Source organism: Cannabis sativa, chromosome 6 (genome assembly GCF_029168945.1).
Source record: "Cannabis sativa cultivar Pink pepper isolate KNU-18-1 chromosome 6, ASM2916894v1, whole genome shotgun sequence".
Lineage (NCBI taxonomy): Eukaryota > Viridiplantae > Streptophyta > Magnoliopsida > Rosales > Cannabaceae > Cannabis > Cannabis sativa.
The window spans coordinates 64,936,615-64,953,089 of record NC_083606.1 but is presented as its reverse complement, the minus strand read 5'-3'; the positions used below and the strand labels follow the sequence as shown (position 1 = coordinate 64,953,089).

The 16,475-nt window shown below is 36.1% G+C and overlaps 3 protein-coding genes and 1 non-coding gene across 4 annotated transcripts; 3 read left to right on the top strand and 1 right to left on the bottom strand.

The window, feature by feature from the left end:
- Positions 1-1,166: 1,166 nt before the first annotated feature.
- LOC133039343 (uncharacterized) lies at positions 1,167-4,150 on the top strand (the record flags this gene model as incomplete). Its single annotated transcript, XM_061118215.1, has 2 exons — positions 1,167-3,286; positions 3,365-4,150. A coding segment is annotated over one exon (807 nt), but the record flags the coding sequence as incomplete, so codon positions are not given.
- Positions 4,151-9,226: 5,076 nt separating this feature from the next.
- LOC115724900 (L-2-hydroxyglutarate dehydrogenase, mitochondrial) lies at positions 9,227-16,157 on the top strand. The gene is made up of 5 exons (XM_030654272.2): positions 9,227-9,627; positions 9,768-10,049; positions 10,201-10,634; positions 11,815-11,974; positions 12,945-16,157. Exons 1-5 carry the CDS (start codon positions 9,364-9,366, stop codon positions 13,053-13,055), a joined length of 1,251 nt encoding a protein of 416 aa, XP_030510132.2. The 5' UTR covers positions 9,227-9,363; the 3' UTR covers positions 13,056-16,157.
- On the bottom strand, positions 13,904-15,973 carry LOC115724899 (uncharacterized). Its single transcript, XM_030654271.2, has one exon. It carries the CDS (start codon positions 15,971-15,973, stop codon positions 14,210-14,212), a length of 1,764 nt encoding a protein of 587 aa, XP_030510131.2. The 3' UTR covers positions 13,904-14,209.
- A 141-nt stretch (positions 16,158-16,298) lies between the features above and the next one.
- Positions 16,299-16,449, top strand: LOC115696024 (U4 spliceosomal RNA). Its single transcript, XR_004007625.1, has one exon. It is a non-coding gene; the product is annotated as a U4 spliceosomal RNA (small nuclear RNA).
- Positions 16,450-16,475: the final 26 nt, after the last annotated feature.

The window sequence follows — 16,475 nt, the reverse complement described above, 5'->3', positions numbered from 1 at the left end:
AAGTTTCTAAAAGTGTTATTCTGTCCACCTCCGTTTGAGTTTCCTCTATTAGTCTATTATGCTTAACACGTGTAAGGCCAGATTAATAGGCCTTCTTTTAAAATAAAAATAAATAAATAGGAATTAAAACAAAATCTAAAATATATTAAACTGAATAAATAAAACATAAATTCTAAAAATAAAAAATAAATCGTTCAATCCTGTAAGAAACGAAAGGTCTCCCCCTATATTTCCCCCCCTTTTTTTTGTATAAAATCTAGACTTTGAACCGAAGTAACACCTGCTTCGTGGACCAATTCCGGTGAACATCGCCGGAGAAGAAGACGAAAATAATGTCTTGGCATGACCTTGAAGACCCAGCTCCTCCATATGGTAATAAGTTTTCTGTCATTTGTATATTTTTGACGAACAGTTTGAATGTAAATTTTTTTAAGAAATCCACTTTTTTTTTTATATGAGTACTTTCACTTTTCTCTGTTTATACATCTCTATTTTTTTAATGTTATGGACAATATGCTATATATAGTTATTTGATTAGTTTTTTTTATGTATTTAAATTAATGTATGGCAGAATATTGTATAAAATAGGATATTTTTCTTACTGATTTAACATCGGGAGAAGGGACCACTTGCAGTTGCACTGTTTTTGTTAGTATCTTTGTATTGGTTTGGGGTTTTGTTTTGTTTTCACCTATTTGCCAAGTAGGTAAGATGTTAATGGTTTGACTTTATTGAATGGTCATGAATGATTATTCTAATTTTTTTTATACTAAGTGTACACCAGGTTTGGTCCATTTAGAATAAAAAATATGAGAGAGCCAGAGAGGACATGAAAGTTATTTTGATGGTTGTGATAAGAATTAGTTTGGTACAAACCCAAAGATTTAGAATTGAATGATGGGAAAAAGTTTAGTCACATATAAGGATTTACTTAGGATGTTTGGGGATATAAATGTGAAAAAGTTTTATGTAATTATGTGCAATATCATTTATATACAAAATAACGATCCTTTTATATGATTATATATGTAACAAATTATGATCTGATACCATGTTGTCTTACAGATAACAAATCATGAAGTAATTCTCTTATATGGTTATATATGTAAAAAATCATGAACTGATTCTTGTATATGGTTATATATGTTGTATTCATGAATTGATTTCATGTTGTGTTACTTGTAGGTGAGATAGTGGTCCGCAATTTAGGTCAAAATGAGGGCCAAAATGACGATAATTTTTGGCTGGACCGAGCTAGATATGAGGCTTTAATTGAGCAAGTTGCAGATGAGGCCCAAGAAGACTCCGACTTTGTTGAAGATGAGTATGCCCTAGAGGAAGATGATGTTGGAGAAGCTGAAGTAAACACTACTGAACCTAGCATATGGTGGCTTTTAGTTAATGACTTCTGCAACCAACAAGAAGAAGATAACTCAAGTATTGGTTATGATGATGATGAAGATCTACATAGCTTAAAAAGTGGTGATGAGGGTGACTGTGAATCTAAAAAAAGTAGGAAGGAGTTTACCCCGCGAGATGAATGGTTAGATTTCAAGTTTGATGTTGAATTAGAGTTTGCTAATGTGGACCAGCTAAGAGAAGCTATAACAGAGTACTTCATAGCCAATGACAGAGAGTTTGTGTATATTTTCAATAATCAAACAAAGTTGAAAGCAGTTTGTAAGGCTAAAGGATGTCCATGGTCTCTATATGCTAGGGTACAGAAAAGAGACAACACTACTTTTAGAATTAATTCCATTTGGAATGTTCATAATTGTGGAATAGTGTTTAATAGTAGGCATGTGGATGCAACTTGGTTGGCTAAGCATTTTATAGATCAATTTAGAATGAACCCCAACATGCATTATAGTAACTTTATGGAGTTGACCACTGAAAGCAAGTTCTCCCACACAACCAGCATGTTTTCTACAATGCAAAGAAAAAGGCTAAACAATTTCTTCAAGGCTCGGTAGCTGAACAGTACGTTGTATTAGAGGATTACTGCAGGCAACTGCTCGAGTTGAATCCCGGAAGCACAGTCATTATAAAAAGCAATCTAGTTGATGAGAAGAGGTTGTTCGAGAGAGTTTATGTAGGCCTTAAAGCTTGTAAGGATGGATTCAAAGCATGCAGGCCACTCATTGGTTTAGATGGATGCTTCCTAAAAGGATACTGTAAAGGTATGTTACTTGTTGCTATTGGTATTGATGCTGATAACTCTATGTTCCCAATTGCATATGCTATTTGCGAGAAAGAGAATACTGATACTTGGACATGGTTTTTAAACTTGTTGAAAGAAGATTTAGAAGTTACCAATCCTACAAATATCACTATGATTAGTGATAGACAAAAAGGTTTAGAGAAAGCTCAAGGCTCTACATTTGAGGGTGCAGAGATAAGATTTTGTGTGCGTCATTTACATGCCAATTTCAAAAAAGATTTTCCAGGTCTTTTGTTGAAACAAAAGTTGTGGGCATGTGCAAGAGCTACAACACTAGAGGAGTTCAAAAGAAAAATGGCTGAACTAAAGGAGGCCAATGAAAAGGCCTATGACTGGTTGATGAAGAAAAACCCAAGTGAATGGAGTAAGAGTCATTTCAAATTTAATGTTAAATATGACATGTTATTGAATAACCTTTGTGAATGTTTTAATGCTGCAATATTAGAAGCAAGAGAGAAGCCTATCATTACAATGCTAGAGAAAATTCGATTCTAGTTATTTAGTAGATTTTGTATGAAAAGAGAAAGTGTTTCAAAATGGCCGTATCTAGTTGGAAAGAGGGTTTGGAAAGTTATAGAGAAGAACAAGCAAGTGGCCAGGCGTTGTTCTTGCACTAGGGCTGATGCACACCTATTCCAGGTACATTATCGTGATTTGGAAAGGTTCTCAGTCAACTTGGTTAGTTGGACATGTACTTGTACGGGTTACCAACTAACTGGAATACCTTGTGGGCATGCAATATCTGCTATTTGGAGCTCTAACTTGGAAGTAATGGATTTTGTGGATAATGTGTACAAGAAAGAGGTCTTTACAGCTTAGTATGCAAGCATTATTTATCCAATGCCATCACCTGATAAATGGCCAAACCCAGGACAAAATCCAATTTATCCACCTGCTGATACTGTTTTACCCGGGAGACCAAAGAAAGCAAGAAAAAAGGATGTTGATGAACTTCCTGCCGCTAATGCAACTAAGGCTAGAAGATTTGGACAGTTCAACAGCTGTAGCAAATGTGGAAAACAAGGTCATTCTCGTCGTACTTGTAAGAATCCAACAAGAGAGCAGGTAAAATTTATTCTATAATTAATTTGTATTAAATTTTCATAAGCTACTTATAAATGCTGTAAATTAATTTACTTGCAGGCTAATACTGAAAACCAACAAGCAACTAGTACTAGCAAGAGGCAAGGAAGGCCACCAAAGAAAAATCCAAGTGTAGAAACTGTGAAAAGAAATAAGAGGAGAGAAAAACAAAAGGCAAGGAAAACAGCAAAACAATCTCAAGAAATACCAAGAACATCTCAACAGGGATAGAAATAGGCAGTGGTAGTGAAACTATTTTGGCTAGACTTTCTTTTGACAAGTTGACCTTTTGACATTTACACTTTCTTTTGGCCTTTTGAAATAGGCAGTAGCATGTTAGTCTTTTGACATTTACACTTTGTTTTGGCATGTTGGCCTTTAGACATTTAGGCTTTTAGCACGTTGGTTTGTTTGTTTAGACTCAACTCTGTAGGCGTTTTGGCTTTCTCTTTTCAATGAAATTTTTATTTACTTTTTCTTTTTTTAAAAAAAAAGACTTGCAAAATGTCTATGAAATCAGACAATTATAATGATAAAATCATTAATGTTTTGTCTCTAAACTACAAAGAAATCACACTTTCATCTTTATCTTTTTCTTTTTTGAGAAAGTACTGTACTTTCATCTGTTGCAATGGTATTAATTTGATATTGTTACTTCCAACAAAAAAAAATATGGTATAGTTACTAATTATTAATTCTTATTTGTTACCGTACCTTTTATTCTAACATTTTTGTAAATACTGTTAAATTATTACAATCTGAAATGATGCACTTATGATATTGACACTCCCATTTTTTGGTGTTTTATTCATTGGGTATAACTCTTGTAACAAAAAAATGACTTGAAAAGCTGTTCTCATAAATCTAAATCTTATAACCAAATGAAAAAAAAATAAAAAACCGTGTTTTTGCAAATGTCAGTTGTATATAAGAAAAATATAAAAACTGTAAGCGTTTGCAGCAGCAGAAAGTAATTCTGCTACAGCAAAACTGAATAGGCAGAATATAAAATATTTGCAGAAAAATAAATAACTTGACACAAGAGATTTATACGTGGTATCAGTGTTCTCACGAAAACTCCTAGTCCACGGGGCCACGCCCAGAGAATGAAATCAATTAATAAAGTATCAAAATTACAAAAACAATTGACTTAAACAAGTTTAGACTCCCTCTAAAGTATTGCCGCAATCCTTTGTAATCCACTTTATGAATCTGACTTCTTGAAACACCTTCAAGCCCGAACTCCCTTCGTCTTTGAAGTGTGAGTGCTTACTTCCTCCCGAAGTAAGGCTTCAACAAGTCTTCTCCCGAAGACCAAGTGCTTACTTCCTCCCGAAGTAAGGCTTTATCTAGTCTTCTCCCGAAGACCAATCTCTTGTTCAGTCAAGTAGTTCTTCACAACCTCTAGGATAGAGTAAGAACAGAAATAGAACAACTAGAACCTAGATGAACAACTAGGCTCTCACAAAACAAAGAAACACACTCTTCTCTCAAAAGATAAATGCAAAACATGAATAATGGAAGAGGTGATTCGAATGGTTGCTCTCTAGGCTCTATTTATAGAACATAGAAACCAAAGAGGCAACCACAAGTTCGAATCTACAGCTGTACAAAAACTTTCCTAAGAAAACACGATCTGCTACATCAGATTCGGATGCTGACGCAGCAGATCTGACCAGAAACGGGAAACTTGCTATAAACGAGTCCGATCTTCTATCAATGCTTGATTCCTGCCAAAAACAGATTAGATATTCTGATTGTATCAAGATACAATCGAAATCAATAAGGAAAAGGCAATAATCAAAGTTTCCCTAAAAAAGACAACTTTCCAAAAGAGAATTCCTTCTCTTTTGAGAAGTTTTCAACAAAGGAAAGTTCAGCTGAAAGTGCAACTTTCCTAACAAGGAAAAGGGCAACTAAAAACTGAATTTATAAGGTAAGAATTCGAATATTAATGCACAACAATCTTACCATAAATGGAAAAATTATTTTGTCAACTAACTTTCCAAAAAAGGACTTTACAAAAAAAAAAGTAAAAAGCAGTTGTTTGATATAGATCAAAATATGTACATATGAAAAGAAACTTAGAAAGGAAAAGATAAAAAGAGCACTTCTTCTCCCACCTGTATGGAACTAACATCTATAATTGCTTCTCTTATTTGCTCAGTCTTTTTTCTGGTACTCTTTTTTAAAACACAATGAGAATTAAAAAAATCAATGGAGAAAAATACTTTTTGTATCATTCTACAATATAAAAAGTGAGCAAAGAACAAATTCCCACCACCTTTTAAGAATGATATCTCAACAAAAGAGCTTTGGCAATAACTTCAAATAAGCTTCTGAAACTTTTCATGCACCCACACTCTTTACATGCTCTTTCCCTTTCGACGATTTACCGATCTAATGCAACAATAGTCGAGCTCCACCTCAATGAAGCCAGTAGCAACAAATATTCTGGTACTCAACAAAAAATGATTTCCCTTTTAGGCTTATCTCACCAAGAGCAGGATTTCAATAATATGAATCCAAATTAAAATTATTCAATAATATGCATATAATATAATTTTTCCATATTTGTATATATAGAGTAAACTAAAATTGAAAACACTAATTTATTAAATCATTGTGTAAAAAATTACAATACTATTACTGAATTTCCATAACAATTTCTTGAAATCTACACCTACTTCAACAACCACAAAAAAAAAAAAAAAAAGAATAATAATTTCCCCTAACTTATATTCACCCAAATACCACCATTTTGATAAGCACACAATTGTTGCCCAAACTCCCTCGGGATGATATTTCTTCTTCTCCTTGGTAATCTTCAATTCTTCTCATCCAACCCAGAATCAAATCCCTTCTTCAGAAAAATTATATATCAAATCTTCTGCCTAACTTTAAAATTATTTACTTTCATTCTATAGCAAGTTTTGAATCTTCTACCTGGATTTTTCTTGGTCCAAGATGTTTTCAGTGCACACTCTAAGCCACAATCGCAAGTTATACCATCAAATCTCCTTCTCACCCAACCTTGATGACTATCTCGACTAGGATAAGACATTATTTTCGTCTTCTTCTCCGGCGATGTTCACCGGAATCGGTCCACGAAGCAGGTGTTACTTCGGTTCAAAGTCTAGATTTTATGCCAAAAAAAATGGGGGGAATATAGGGAGACCTTTCGTATCTTACAGGATTAAACGATTTATTATTTTATTTTTAGAATTTATGTTTTATTTATTCAGTTTAATATATTTTAGATTTTGTTTTAATTCCTATTTATTTGTTTTTATGTAAAAAGAAGGCCTATTAATCTGGCCTTACACGTGTTAAGCATAATAGACTAACAGAGAAAACTCAAACGGAGGTGGACGGAATAACACTTTTAGAAACTTTGGGTACTTTACCCGCTAAAAATAAACATTGAGTTTATGCCGGTTACAAATCTAAAATATTGGGTACTTATGCCGCTATTTACCCTTAAATATAACACTAAATTTTATAATTGTTATCCCATTTTTTGCTCTATGACGTGGCAGCATGTATGAGTGACACATGTTTGTCATTCCTTGCACTTGGACAGAGAGATATACCGAACAGACTTCGAGCAACATATCTGCACGCACAAAGTCTATTTGACCGAGTAGAGTAGAAGGTAGATAATCCGAGCAAAGAGTGAAGCTGCTTCTCCGAGCCACGTGTTATAAGACTTAACTACTTCAAAGTTGATTTCGTGAAGCCCAAGCACAAAGGGAATCCCTACAATCATGGGATTGTATAAGAAGGATACGACAGGCTGTCCCAATCCCCCATTTCATGTATTCTAATTATGTAATGCATGATCTTACCAATTATAGATATTGTAAGCAAAAGGAAAACCATCTCTCATGCATTTAGCCCTATAAATAGTGACCTAGCTTCACTATAAAAGGGATCGAAAGAATTGCTTCAGAGAGAAATATAAGAGAAAATACTGAGAGATTTCATTGTGAGATCTTTGAGAGAGGAAACATTGTGTTCTTTGTTCTCAAGTTAATACAATCTAAGAGGAGTAAGCTATTACCGAACTAAAGGGGCCGAACCTTTTTAAAACTTGGTGTTCTTTATTGCTTATTGATTTTTGCTCTGTTTTATTATATTTCTAATCGCTTATTAATTGACTCACTGTCATTGGCTAAAAACGAGGCTAACATTTTGGTGCTTTTATTGAGAGCAAAAATCCAAGTTTGTTCTTTGTCTTAAGTTTCAACAGACACACAGAATGGTGGTGCAAACTCGCAGAGGCTTGGTTGATCAGAGTGACCCATTGCTGACAGATCCTGCCATGCAAACCCCTGGGAATACAAGGGTCCCTCCAGGAACCAATCCTGAGCAGCCTAACACCTACTGTGGGCCAAGGTGTGACTTCCCCTCTGGCTGGGATCACCCTAGCTGTGCAAGAGACTGGGAATACCAGTTTTACAGTCAATCAAATCACTCCCAACACTGGAATCCCATCCACAACCAATGCTCAAACGATGGTAGGGGATGGCACTGAGATTCAAAACCTTCGTAACGCCCTTAGCTCACGCAAGGTCACACTAACACCTTGCATCATGATCAGGAGGATCTCCGTGCTGCAATAAATCTTCCTAAATAAGACTAAGACTCTTTCGAGAACAAACTTTCTTTAAAGGTTGGCCATTTAGGAGCACAAAGAAAAACCAAAAAGAGTGGTGCAAGCCAATATAAACTTACAAAAGTTTTTCCCAAAATTATGGATAAAAGCTTTAAGTAAGAATGGTCACGCGGTAAAAAAACTTTGGTGCATATTAAGTTTTACCATAAGTCTCCCTTTGCTTATCTTTTTTCCAATAATTTCAAACTCTCGAGAAAGAATAGAAGCCTCGACTATCCAACAATATGGAATAAAAGCAAATTAAAAAAGAAAAACTAACTTTGTCATAACATTTCTATTTTAGTAGCAATGTTTGTAGCAGAACTTGCATACTTTATCAATCTGAAATTAAATAATCATCAATACTTCCTATATATTTTTAATAATTCCAACAAATTACAAAGTATGACGGCGTTTGATAACACTTTTATTTTCTTTAATTTTTTTAATCACAAAAATGAAAGTAGATTTTTTGTGTTTAAAAATTTTGTTTTTAAAAAACAAAAATGCGTTCTATAACTATTTTTATTTTTTAATTTTAAAAACAAAAAACAAAAATATGTTTTGCAAAGTTCATTTTCATTTTTTGATTTTATTTAGGGTCGAGGTTGGGGGCAGGTTTAGGTGCGAGTTTGGGGTCTGGGGTCCGGGGCTGAGTCTGGGTCCGGGGCTAGGTTCGGGTCTAGGGTTTAAGGCTGGGGATGGTTCGGGCCCGAGGTCCGGGGTCGGTCCGGGGTTTGGGGTTGGGTCCCGCGTCGAGTTTAGGGTCCGTATAAGGGGTCAGGTTTGGGGCTGGGGTCCTGGGTTCGAGGCTAGGTTTGGGGCTAGGATTGGGGTTCGCGGCCAAGTTCGGGGTCTGGGTCCGGGTCTGGGTCCTAGGGCTAGGTTCAGGTTCAAGTTTGGGGTCTAGGTTTGGGTCTGAGTTAGGATCTGGGTTCAAGTTTAGGGTTTAGGTTTGGGTTCGGGTCCGGGGTTTGGGATCTGGGTCCGAGGTTGAGTTTGGGGCCGGATCTAGGGTTGGAGTTCGCGTCCAATTTTGGGTTTGGGCTTGATTGGAGTCCAAATTATATATTAAGAAAAAAAAATAAAAAAATATTGTGAAAATGTTTTTTTTTTATTTTAAAAAATTTTAAAATTTTGATTTTCAATTAAAAAATTAAAAAATAAAAAATTAATAAAAAAAGTATTACGAAATACTATAGATATGTATATTTATTTAAATATTTTAATTTATAAAATTATACAATATCTAAGTTTTATTTTTTGATAATAAATAAGGAAGAAGATTAACTAAAAAAGAAAAGAAAAGAAAAGAAAAGAGCACTGACTGCTGATTCTTATTTTGTTAAATTCCTTCATAGGAGAGTGTCAGTTAGCTCAACGGCCATTAGAGTAGGGTCCGATGATGCTGAAGAACCACGCGCTTCGAAGCCTCAAGAGATTTCTTCCATGTCCGAGGAGTTTCACCAGCCACCACGCCTCCGAGAGAGTCGACTGCGTAGTGATCGGGGCTGGCGTCGTCGGAATCGCCACGGCCAGAGAGCTGGCCGCCAGAGGCAGAGACGTTTTGGTTATAGAATCGGCTTCCACATTTGGCACCGGTACCTCTTCTCGCAACAGCGAAGTCATTCATGCCGGGATCTACTACCCTCGCAATTCTCTCAAGGTGTTCAATAAATTTTTCTAGCAACTTCTGTACTAACTCCTTTCGTAATCAGCTCAAAAAATTATTATATGTTAGAAAGATTATTGATTCTTGAATCATTCGTAATCTTGTTTAGATTCTCAATTCGTTATTATCTTCAGGCTATATTTTGTGCGAGAGGAAGAGACTTATTGTATAAATATTGCACTGAACATAATGTTCCTCATGAACAAATTGGTAAGCTCATAGTTGCAACAAGTTCTTCAGAGATTCCAAAGCTGAATGATATTATGAGACGTGGAATCCAAAATGGGGTTCCCGGATTGAAGATGATGGAGGGCTCTGAAGCCATGAGAATGGAACCTGAATTGCAGTGTTCGAAAGCAATACTATCACCTCTTACTGGGATTATTGATACACACTCATTAATGCTATCTTTAGTGGTATGTATTCCCTTTTGAATCTAAACTAGATAGGTATTTTGTAACTTAAGACATGTTTTTGTGGAGAGCTAATACTATGATTTAATCTATTTGTTTCTATTTAGAGTTAAAAACCAATTTTGACAAGGGTGTAATCTATTTATGAAGCCAGGGGGAGGCTGAAAACAATGGAGCAACTTTCTCATATAATACTACTGTTATTGGTGGCCATGTCGATGAAACTCGAATTCGCCTTCACATTGCTGAAACAAAATCTCTTGAAAATGGTTTGAGGTCTTTAATTCATCCAGAATTAGTACTTATTCCTAATCTTGTTGTAAACTCAACAGGCTTGAGTGCCCCTGTCCTTGCTAAGAAGTTTGATGGCATACACACTGCAGAAATCCCACCTGCTTATTATGCTCGTGGTTGCTATTTCACATTGAATAAAATGAAGAACCCTCCTTTTAAACATTTGATATACCCTATTCCAGTAGAGGGTGGGTTTGGGGTGCATGTTACCCTAGATTTAGATGGTCAGCTGAAGTTTGGTCCAGACGTTGAATGGATTGATGGTTTGGATGAAATTTCAAGCTTTCTAAACAAGTAAGGTTTCTTTGTTCTTGTTTGTCAGTCTAACCCTTTCATTAGTAATTGAATGAATTATTCTCCAAATGAGAGAAACACCAATCGACTACTACAATAGCTTCTGGTTCACCTAAGTTTTAGACATTTTATGAGTCAATTGATTTGTAGGAATTTTATGATTAGAAAGTCACTTACTGAAATTTACATTTCATTGAGTTATGCGCTTTCCGCGTGTTGACAACATGAATAGGATAGTAAAGGGCCAAATTATTTTGTTTAATTTTGATCTTGATTAACCTTTGCAATTTCTTCATCATTAACTATGGATCCTTTGTCCTATTTTGAGTGTCTGAATTCATGTGAATGCATGCAAATCATCTAAAACTAGTAGTTATTAAATAATTTTTCGAACTTTATTATTTTTATTTAGATAAACTTGATAAGCCAATAGGTTAAGTTAGACTTTAGGCTTAGTTGTTAACTCTTTTTATTTTTAATTAAAAGCTGATGTCTATTAGTTGTGAGTTGTATTAGTCTAAGAGGCTGATGTGGCAATTATTTTAGGGCACCTTAGAGTATATAAGGGGGAGGGGTTCTCTTAGAAAGGTCATGGAGATTTTCTTCTTCCTTTTTTTTTTCCTGATAGAAGGTCATAGAGAAAATTGATAAGAGTTCGGACTCATTGTGGAGAGCCCCAGTTTTCTAAAAGAATATTAGGAGAGAACTAACCTCTCGAAAGCTTGTGATTTGTAATTTTGTTCATCAATTCAATAAAGTTTTGAGGAGGAATTTCAGCTAACCTACTGTGTAATGATAGAAGTTAACTCTATCCAAGAAAGAACTTATCAAAAATTGTATACCAAAATTGGAGAGGATTTTCATATATGGGGTATTAATGAATTATGGTATGAAAACAGATTGAACTCCTCAGTTAGTGCTATCTAAGGGAGAGATTAAGGTCATTAGTGCATTTCTCTTTCTGACTGCTGATTCTTTCCTTTTAAAAATGAAAAAAGAAAAAAGAAAAAGGAAGCAGGTAAGTGTATCTCTTACTCACAACATACCCACATGATCACTTGGATAGACTTAAAATAATTAGTTTTTAGTTGTTACTGCTGTTTCTTTTTTAGTGTTCCTGTACATAGTAACATAGTTGTTGCAGACATGCCCAAAAACTAAAAACAAATGTTGATTTCAGGTTTGACTACACTGTAGATGCCACTCGGGGGGAGCTATTTTACCAGGATATTAGAAAGTACTACCCAAATTTGAAGAATGATTCTCTTCAGCCAGGATATGCAGGAATTCGACCAAAAGTTTCAGGTCCTGGACAGCCACCGGTTGATTTTATAGTACAGGTCTGTTCTTGTGCTTTTCTTATGCCTGATATTTTTTTTTTTTTGAACAATTCTTATGCCTGATATTATGTGTCTTGGTAAATTTTATTACTCAACTCTCTGTAATTAATATCAGCCAGAAAGCATATAGTTGAGGACCTGTGTTAGCATCTTCTTTTGTATTCTTACACCCAAAATGCAATTTGCACTTCTTAATGGGAGCATATTTTACTTTGTAGTTTCTCAATTCAATGATCTGAAGAATCTTTATAAATGAAATTTAGTATTCTTTTGTGTCCATTTGTGAGATAGATTCACTCAAAAGGGGTAGGTCAAATGGTTTGTGATTTGTTCCCACAAGATATGAGGTTTGAGTCCCTCCCAACCACCTACGTAGCTATTGCTTTTTTTTTTTTGTTTATGCTATCCATATATCAGAGGTTTAGGCAGAGAATCCTGCTAAGCAAGCCCAGATGTCTGAGTAAAAACTGATTAAGAGCAAGATTCAAATAGTGTGTAATAAGTTTGTGAGATACTGCTATATGAATTCAATTCATAGAATCAGGTAGCTAAATGGATAGCTATTGTTGACTTGATTGCGAAGTAAACTAAACGAAGTGATTACAACTGGTTACAAAATGCATCAATAGTCTATGTGGAATTAGCTTAAGAGTAATGATATGTTATGTGCACCCAAATATGCTTGGAGAATACAGAAATCAAGAAGAATAAAATTATATTTCAACTTTAATTGTATTGTATTCTAGCTGTAGAATCCATTTGTGATTAGCCATGATTTTAGACATAATTATTAGGATTTATTTGAATTGTCTTTCTACAGTCTATATACAATTTATGAGGGATGTGCAAAGGCAATCTAGCCAGACTGATTTTTCTTTTCCTAATTCAACTTTCAATATGCTTTGTTTATACATTTTTTGCTGGTAAATTTGTTGGACTGATAACAGTTACTTTGATTTTCTCCATTCAGGGGGCAGATATTCATGGTGTAGCTAATCTTGTCAACCTTTTCGGAATCGAGTCACCGGGTTTAACATCAAGTTTAGCTATTGCAGAGCACATTGCAACCAGATTTTTATGATGGGGAACCCATCTTTGCAGTGCATTGAAGATTTCTGATATAATACATTCAAATACTATCCTCTTCATTGTCTGCTTCCATAAAAGCCATTTTTCTCTCTTCCAACTCGGACTTTTGAGGAGAGGTAATTTGAGTTTCACCGTATGAAGATCCTACATATTTGTTGTATCATGTAGTACTCTTACCTGTTGTATAAGGAGAAAAACATGTAAAACATATATATAAACTATATATATATACTGGTGTATTTGGTAATAAGATTAGTGAGTACATTAGTATGAATAAGTAAATTTGTACATTCTCATCCTAACTCAGATTCCAGATTTATGAGAAGAAATATCTATATTTTGAAGTGTCTGAAGTGACATGAAGGCACAAGAATCTTTTAACTTTAGATGCATCATTACCCTGGGACAACTTCCCTCCACAACAAGCACTAATCTCCTTTTAGGAAACTTTTTCCACTTTAGCACAATTTATGTGGAATCATAAGGAAAAAAAACCCTTTTAATTCATGCCATGTGTCAGCATGCTGTAAATTCTAGTAAGATGGTGCATTTACTCATTTTTACAATAAGAGCTTTAAACTCACTTTATATATGTTTTGGCTTTGCAGTTGGTAAAGCATACCTCCTTTTAAATAGATATCTTACTTTTGTTTGATATAGGGTTTTTTAGATGTGTTACCCATGTTGGAATTAGGTACATTTGTTACTCAACCGAGCATACCAAGATTCTCAATGTAAACACTCTTTCACAAACTAAGGAATGGTGTATTTTTCACCAACTTTTTTCACCATCCGGCATTGAAAAAGGACTTGAGTGCATGATTTTTTGAACAAGAAAAATTCTAAAAAAGGAAAATCGAACAGTTTTTAATCATTACTGATCCCATCCCAACATCACATCGGTTGTACAAAAACACAAGACATCGATTTCTAAGCGAATGACATCTAAAACATGTCAACCGACACATCATGTTTTTACATCATAACTATTCTCTCTACATCTCCAAGACTACACACCTAAACATTTTTATACGTGCACAAGAATCTTTAGATACATCATCACCTAGAGACAACTCCCCTCCACAAAACAATACCACCACACCACACACACTCCCTAGATGAATCTAAATCTAAAATACCTTCACTTTAGCCAGACATGAGCGACATGGCTCGTCTGAAATCCAGAGATTTCAGGGCTGAGCCCGGAAAATGCTTATTAGGAACCCATAGTTCACCATCAGGTGGCAACAATATCCGAGGTTGCTTAGTCTTCTTGCCTTCATCTCCAGCTTTCTTTGTAGGGTCATCTTCTTTCTTGTTCTTCACATATTCAAAGAACTCCGCGACTTGGCGAGCATACTGTCTCTTTGCATCAATGTCTTTACTGAAATCAATGTTGGGTTCACAGTCAAGAACCAAAGCAGGTACCTTTTGAATACTTGAATGCATATGATTTCCTTCTAAGAAGAACACTCTCCCCCTAATATCAGGATGCAACGAATTGTCTGAATGTAAAGGTAATTTATTAACAGACAAGACCCCATGATTGCCACTTTCATAAGGGAAAAGCCAGCTCTCATGCTTTTCATGCAGGTCACTGAGATACTCTAATGTCACTCCTCCTTCCTCGTTTCGTTTTCGCAGCTTCATTCTCTTGTGACAAGTATCAGGGCTTGCTCTAAGGTAGATGAAAGCATCAGGAATAAGCCCAGGCAAACATGAAACAACTGGATCAAACCATGAGTCATAAATGCTAATCTCCATCTCATTCATCCATTTTGCTTCATGCACAGCTCTCACAAACACCATTCTATCACTAAAAACACTCCTTTCCATCAACCTAAGTGGCTTTATACCACTAGATGACTCTCTCTCCTGCATAACCCTTGTCACAAAAACATAGTTCTGAAAAGTATAGGCATACCTCTGAGGCTCAGCATAGAAAGCATCCAATATGTTGAAATGGTCTGGTCCAACATCTTGCCACTTGTTAATGGGTTCAGGAACAACCTCAACAAGATCACGTAGCTCAATTGTTTCATTAGCTATTCTTTGAAGGAATGTTGTCTTTCCAACACTGATATTTCCCTCAACACAGAAAGTAAGCCGTTTCTTCTTCTGGTTTTGGCCTGAAATCTTCATATCTTCTTCATCAACACTCTCTTTGATATAAGTAGTTATACTCTCGGCATGGTTACGGTGAATAATTCCTACAGAATCCTGCAAAAACTCCACCATTTTTTGACTAGATTTTCCGAAGAAGTTATCTTTATACAATTGCTTCAACTCAGCAACACCAGAAATACCTTTCTCCACCAGTTTTCTCAAATTTCTTGGACCCACTCCCGGAATGGTCAACAAGTCCGGGTTATCGGTCAAACCACCACCACCGGACGACGAACCCCTTTGCCTCCTGTTATGCGACCGCACAGGCGGCTTCTCCTCCGAACCCTTTTCGGCTTCTCCACCTTCACCATCACTAAAACACACCAAACCCTCTTCAGATTTCTTCGTACCCTCAACGGCAGTTTGAAGCCACGCGGCCCTGTGCCCTGGACGCCGGCCGTTCTTACACGCTACCCACGCCCGAAACGGTGCCCTGTTCCCGGTTGAGCATCGGCAAATGCTGCCGTTTCTGGAAGCCGCGGCTGCGACGGCGGCAAAACGAGAAGAAACGGTAGAAGCGCGTGTCTTGGAGAAAGAGCCGGCGAGGGCTGCGCCGCTAGCGAAAGAGGAAGCGGTGGGCATTGGGAAAACAGAGGAAGATAAAGAAGAAGAAGAAGAGAGAGAGGGGTTTTTGAAAGCCAAAGGGATTGAGTTTTTATGGATGGAGAATGAAAATGGAGCTAGAGTAGGACTAGTACACAGAGGAGTACAAAGAATGGGGCTTTTCCTCCACAGTTTCTGCATAACTCTCAAGCATCTCTAAAACCCTTTGAGGTATACTCTCTAATGGTAACTCTACAGGGCGGGAAGAAGAAGAAGAAGAAGAAGAGAGAGTATTATCTATAGTCTACAGTGGAGGAGGGTTTTTGAAATGAATGGGGTTTGTTTGTTTTGTTGGTTTTGTCAGGGTTTTGAGAATGAATATTATTCATTATTATTAGGGTTTTTCCCATTAAGAAGAGTATTGAGTTGTAATTTGTTGTGTTGAGTTTATCCCACATGGATAAGAGAGAGTAATGTTTTGGTGAGATTGTAATATAAAACAAATAGGAGGTGGAAGTGTAGAAGTATCTTTGCGCTTGGGGCAATGACGCAGCTAGTGAGGTTCTAACCGAGGCGCGTCTATTGCTGGTTGAAAACTATTTCCAAACCCCCTCTTAGGCCTTGGTTAAGCCTAGGCCTTCGAGAATTTCTGGAAGGGCTCCCTTCGGGGTAAAGTCCTACAATTCTAGTTCTAAATTTTTTG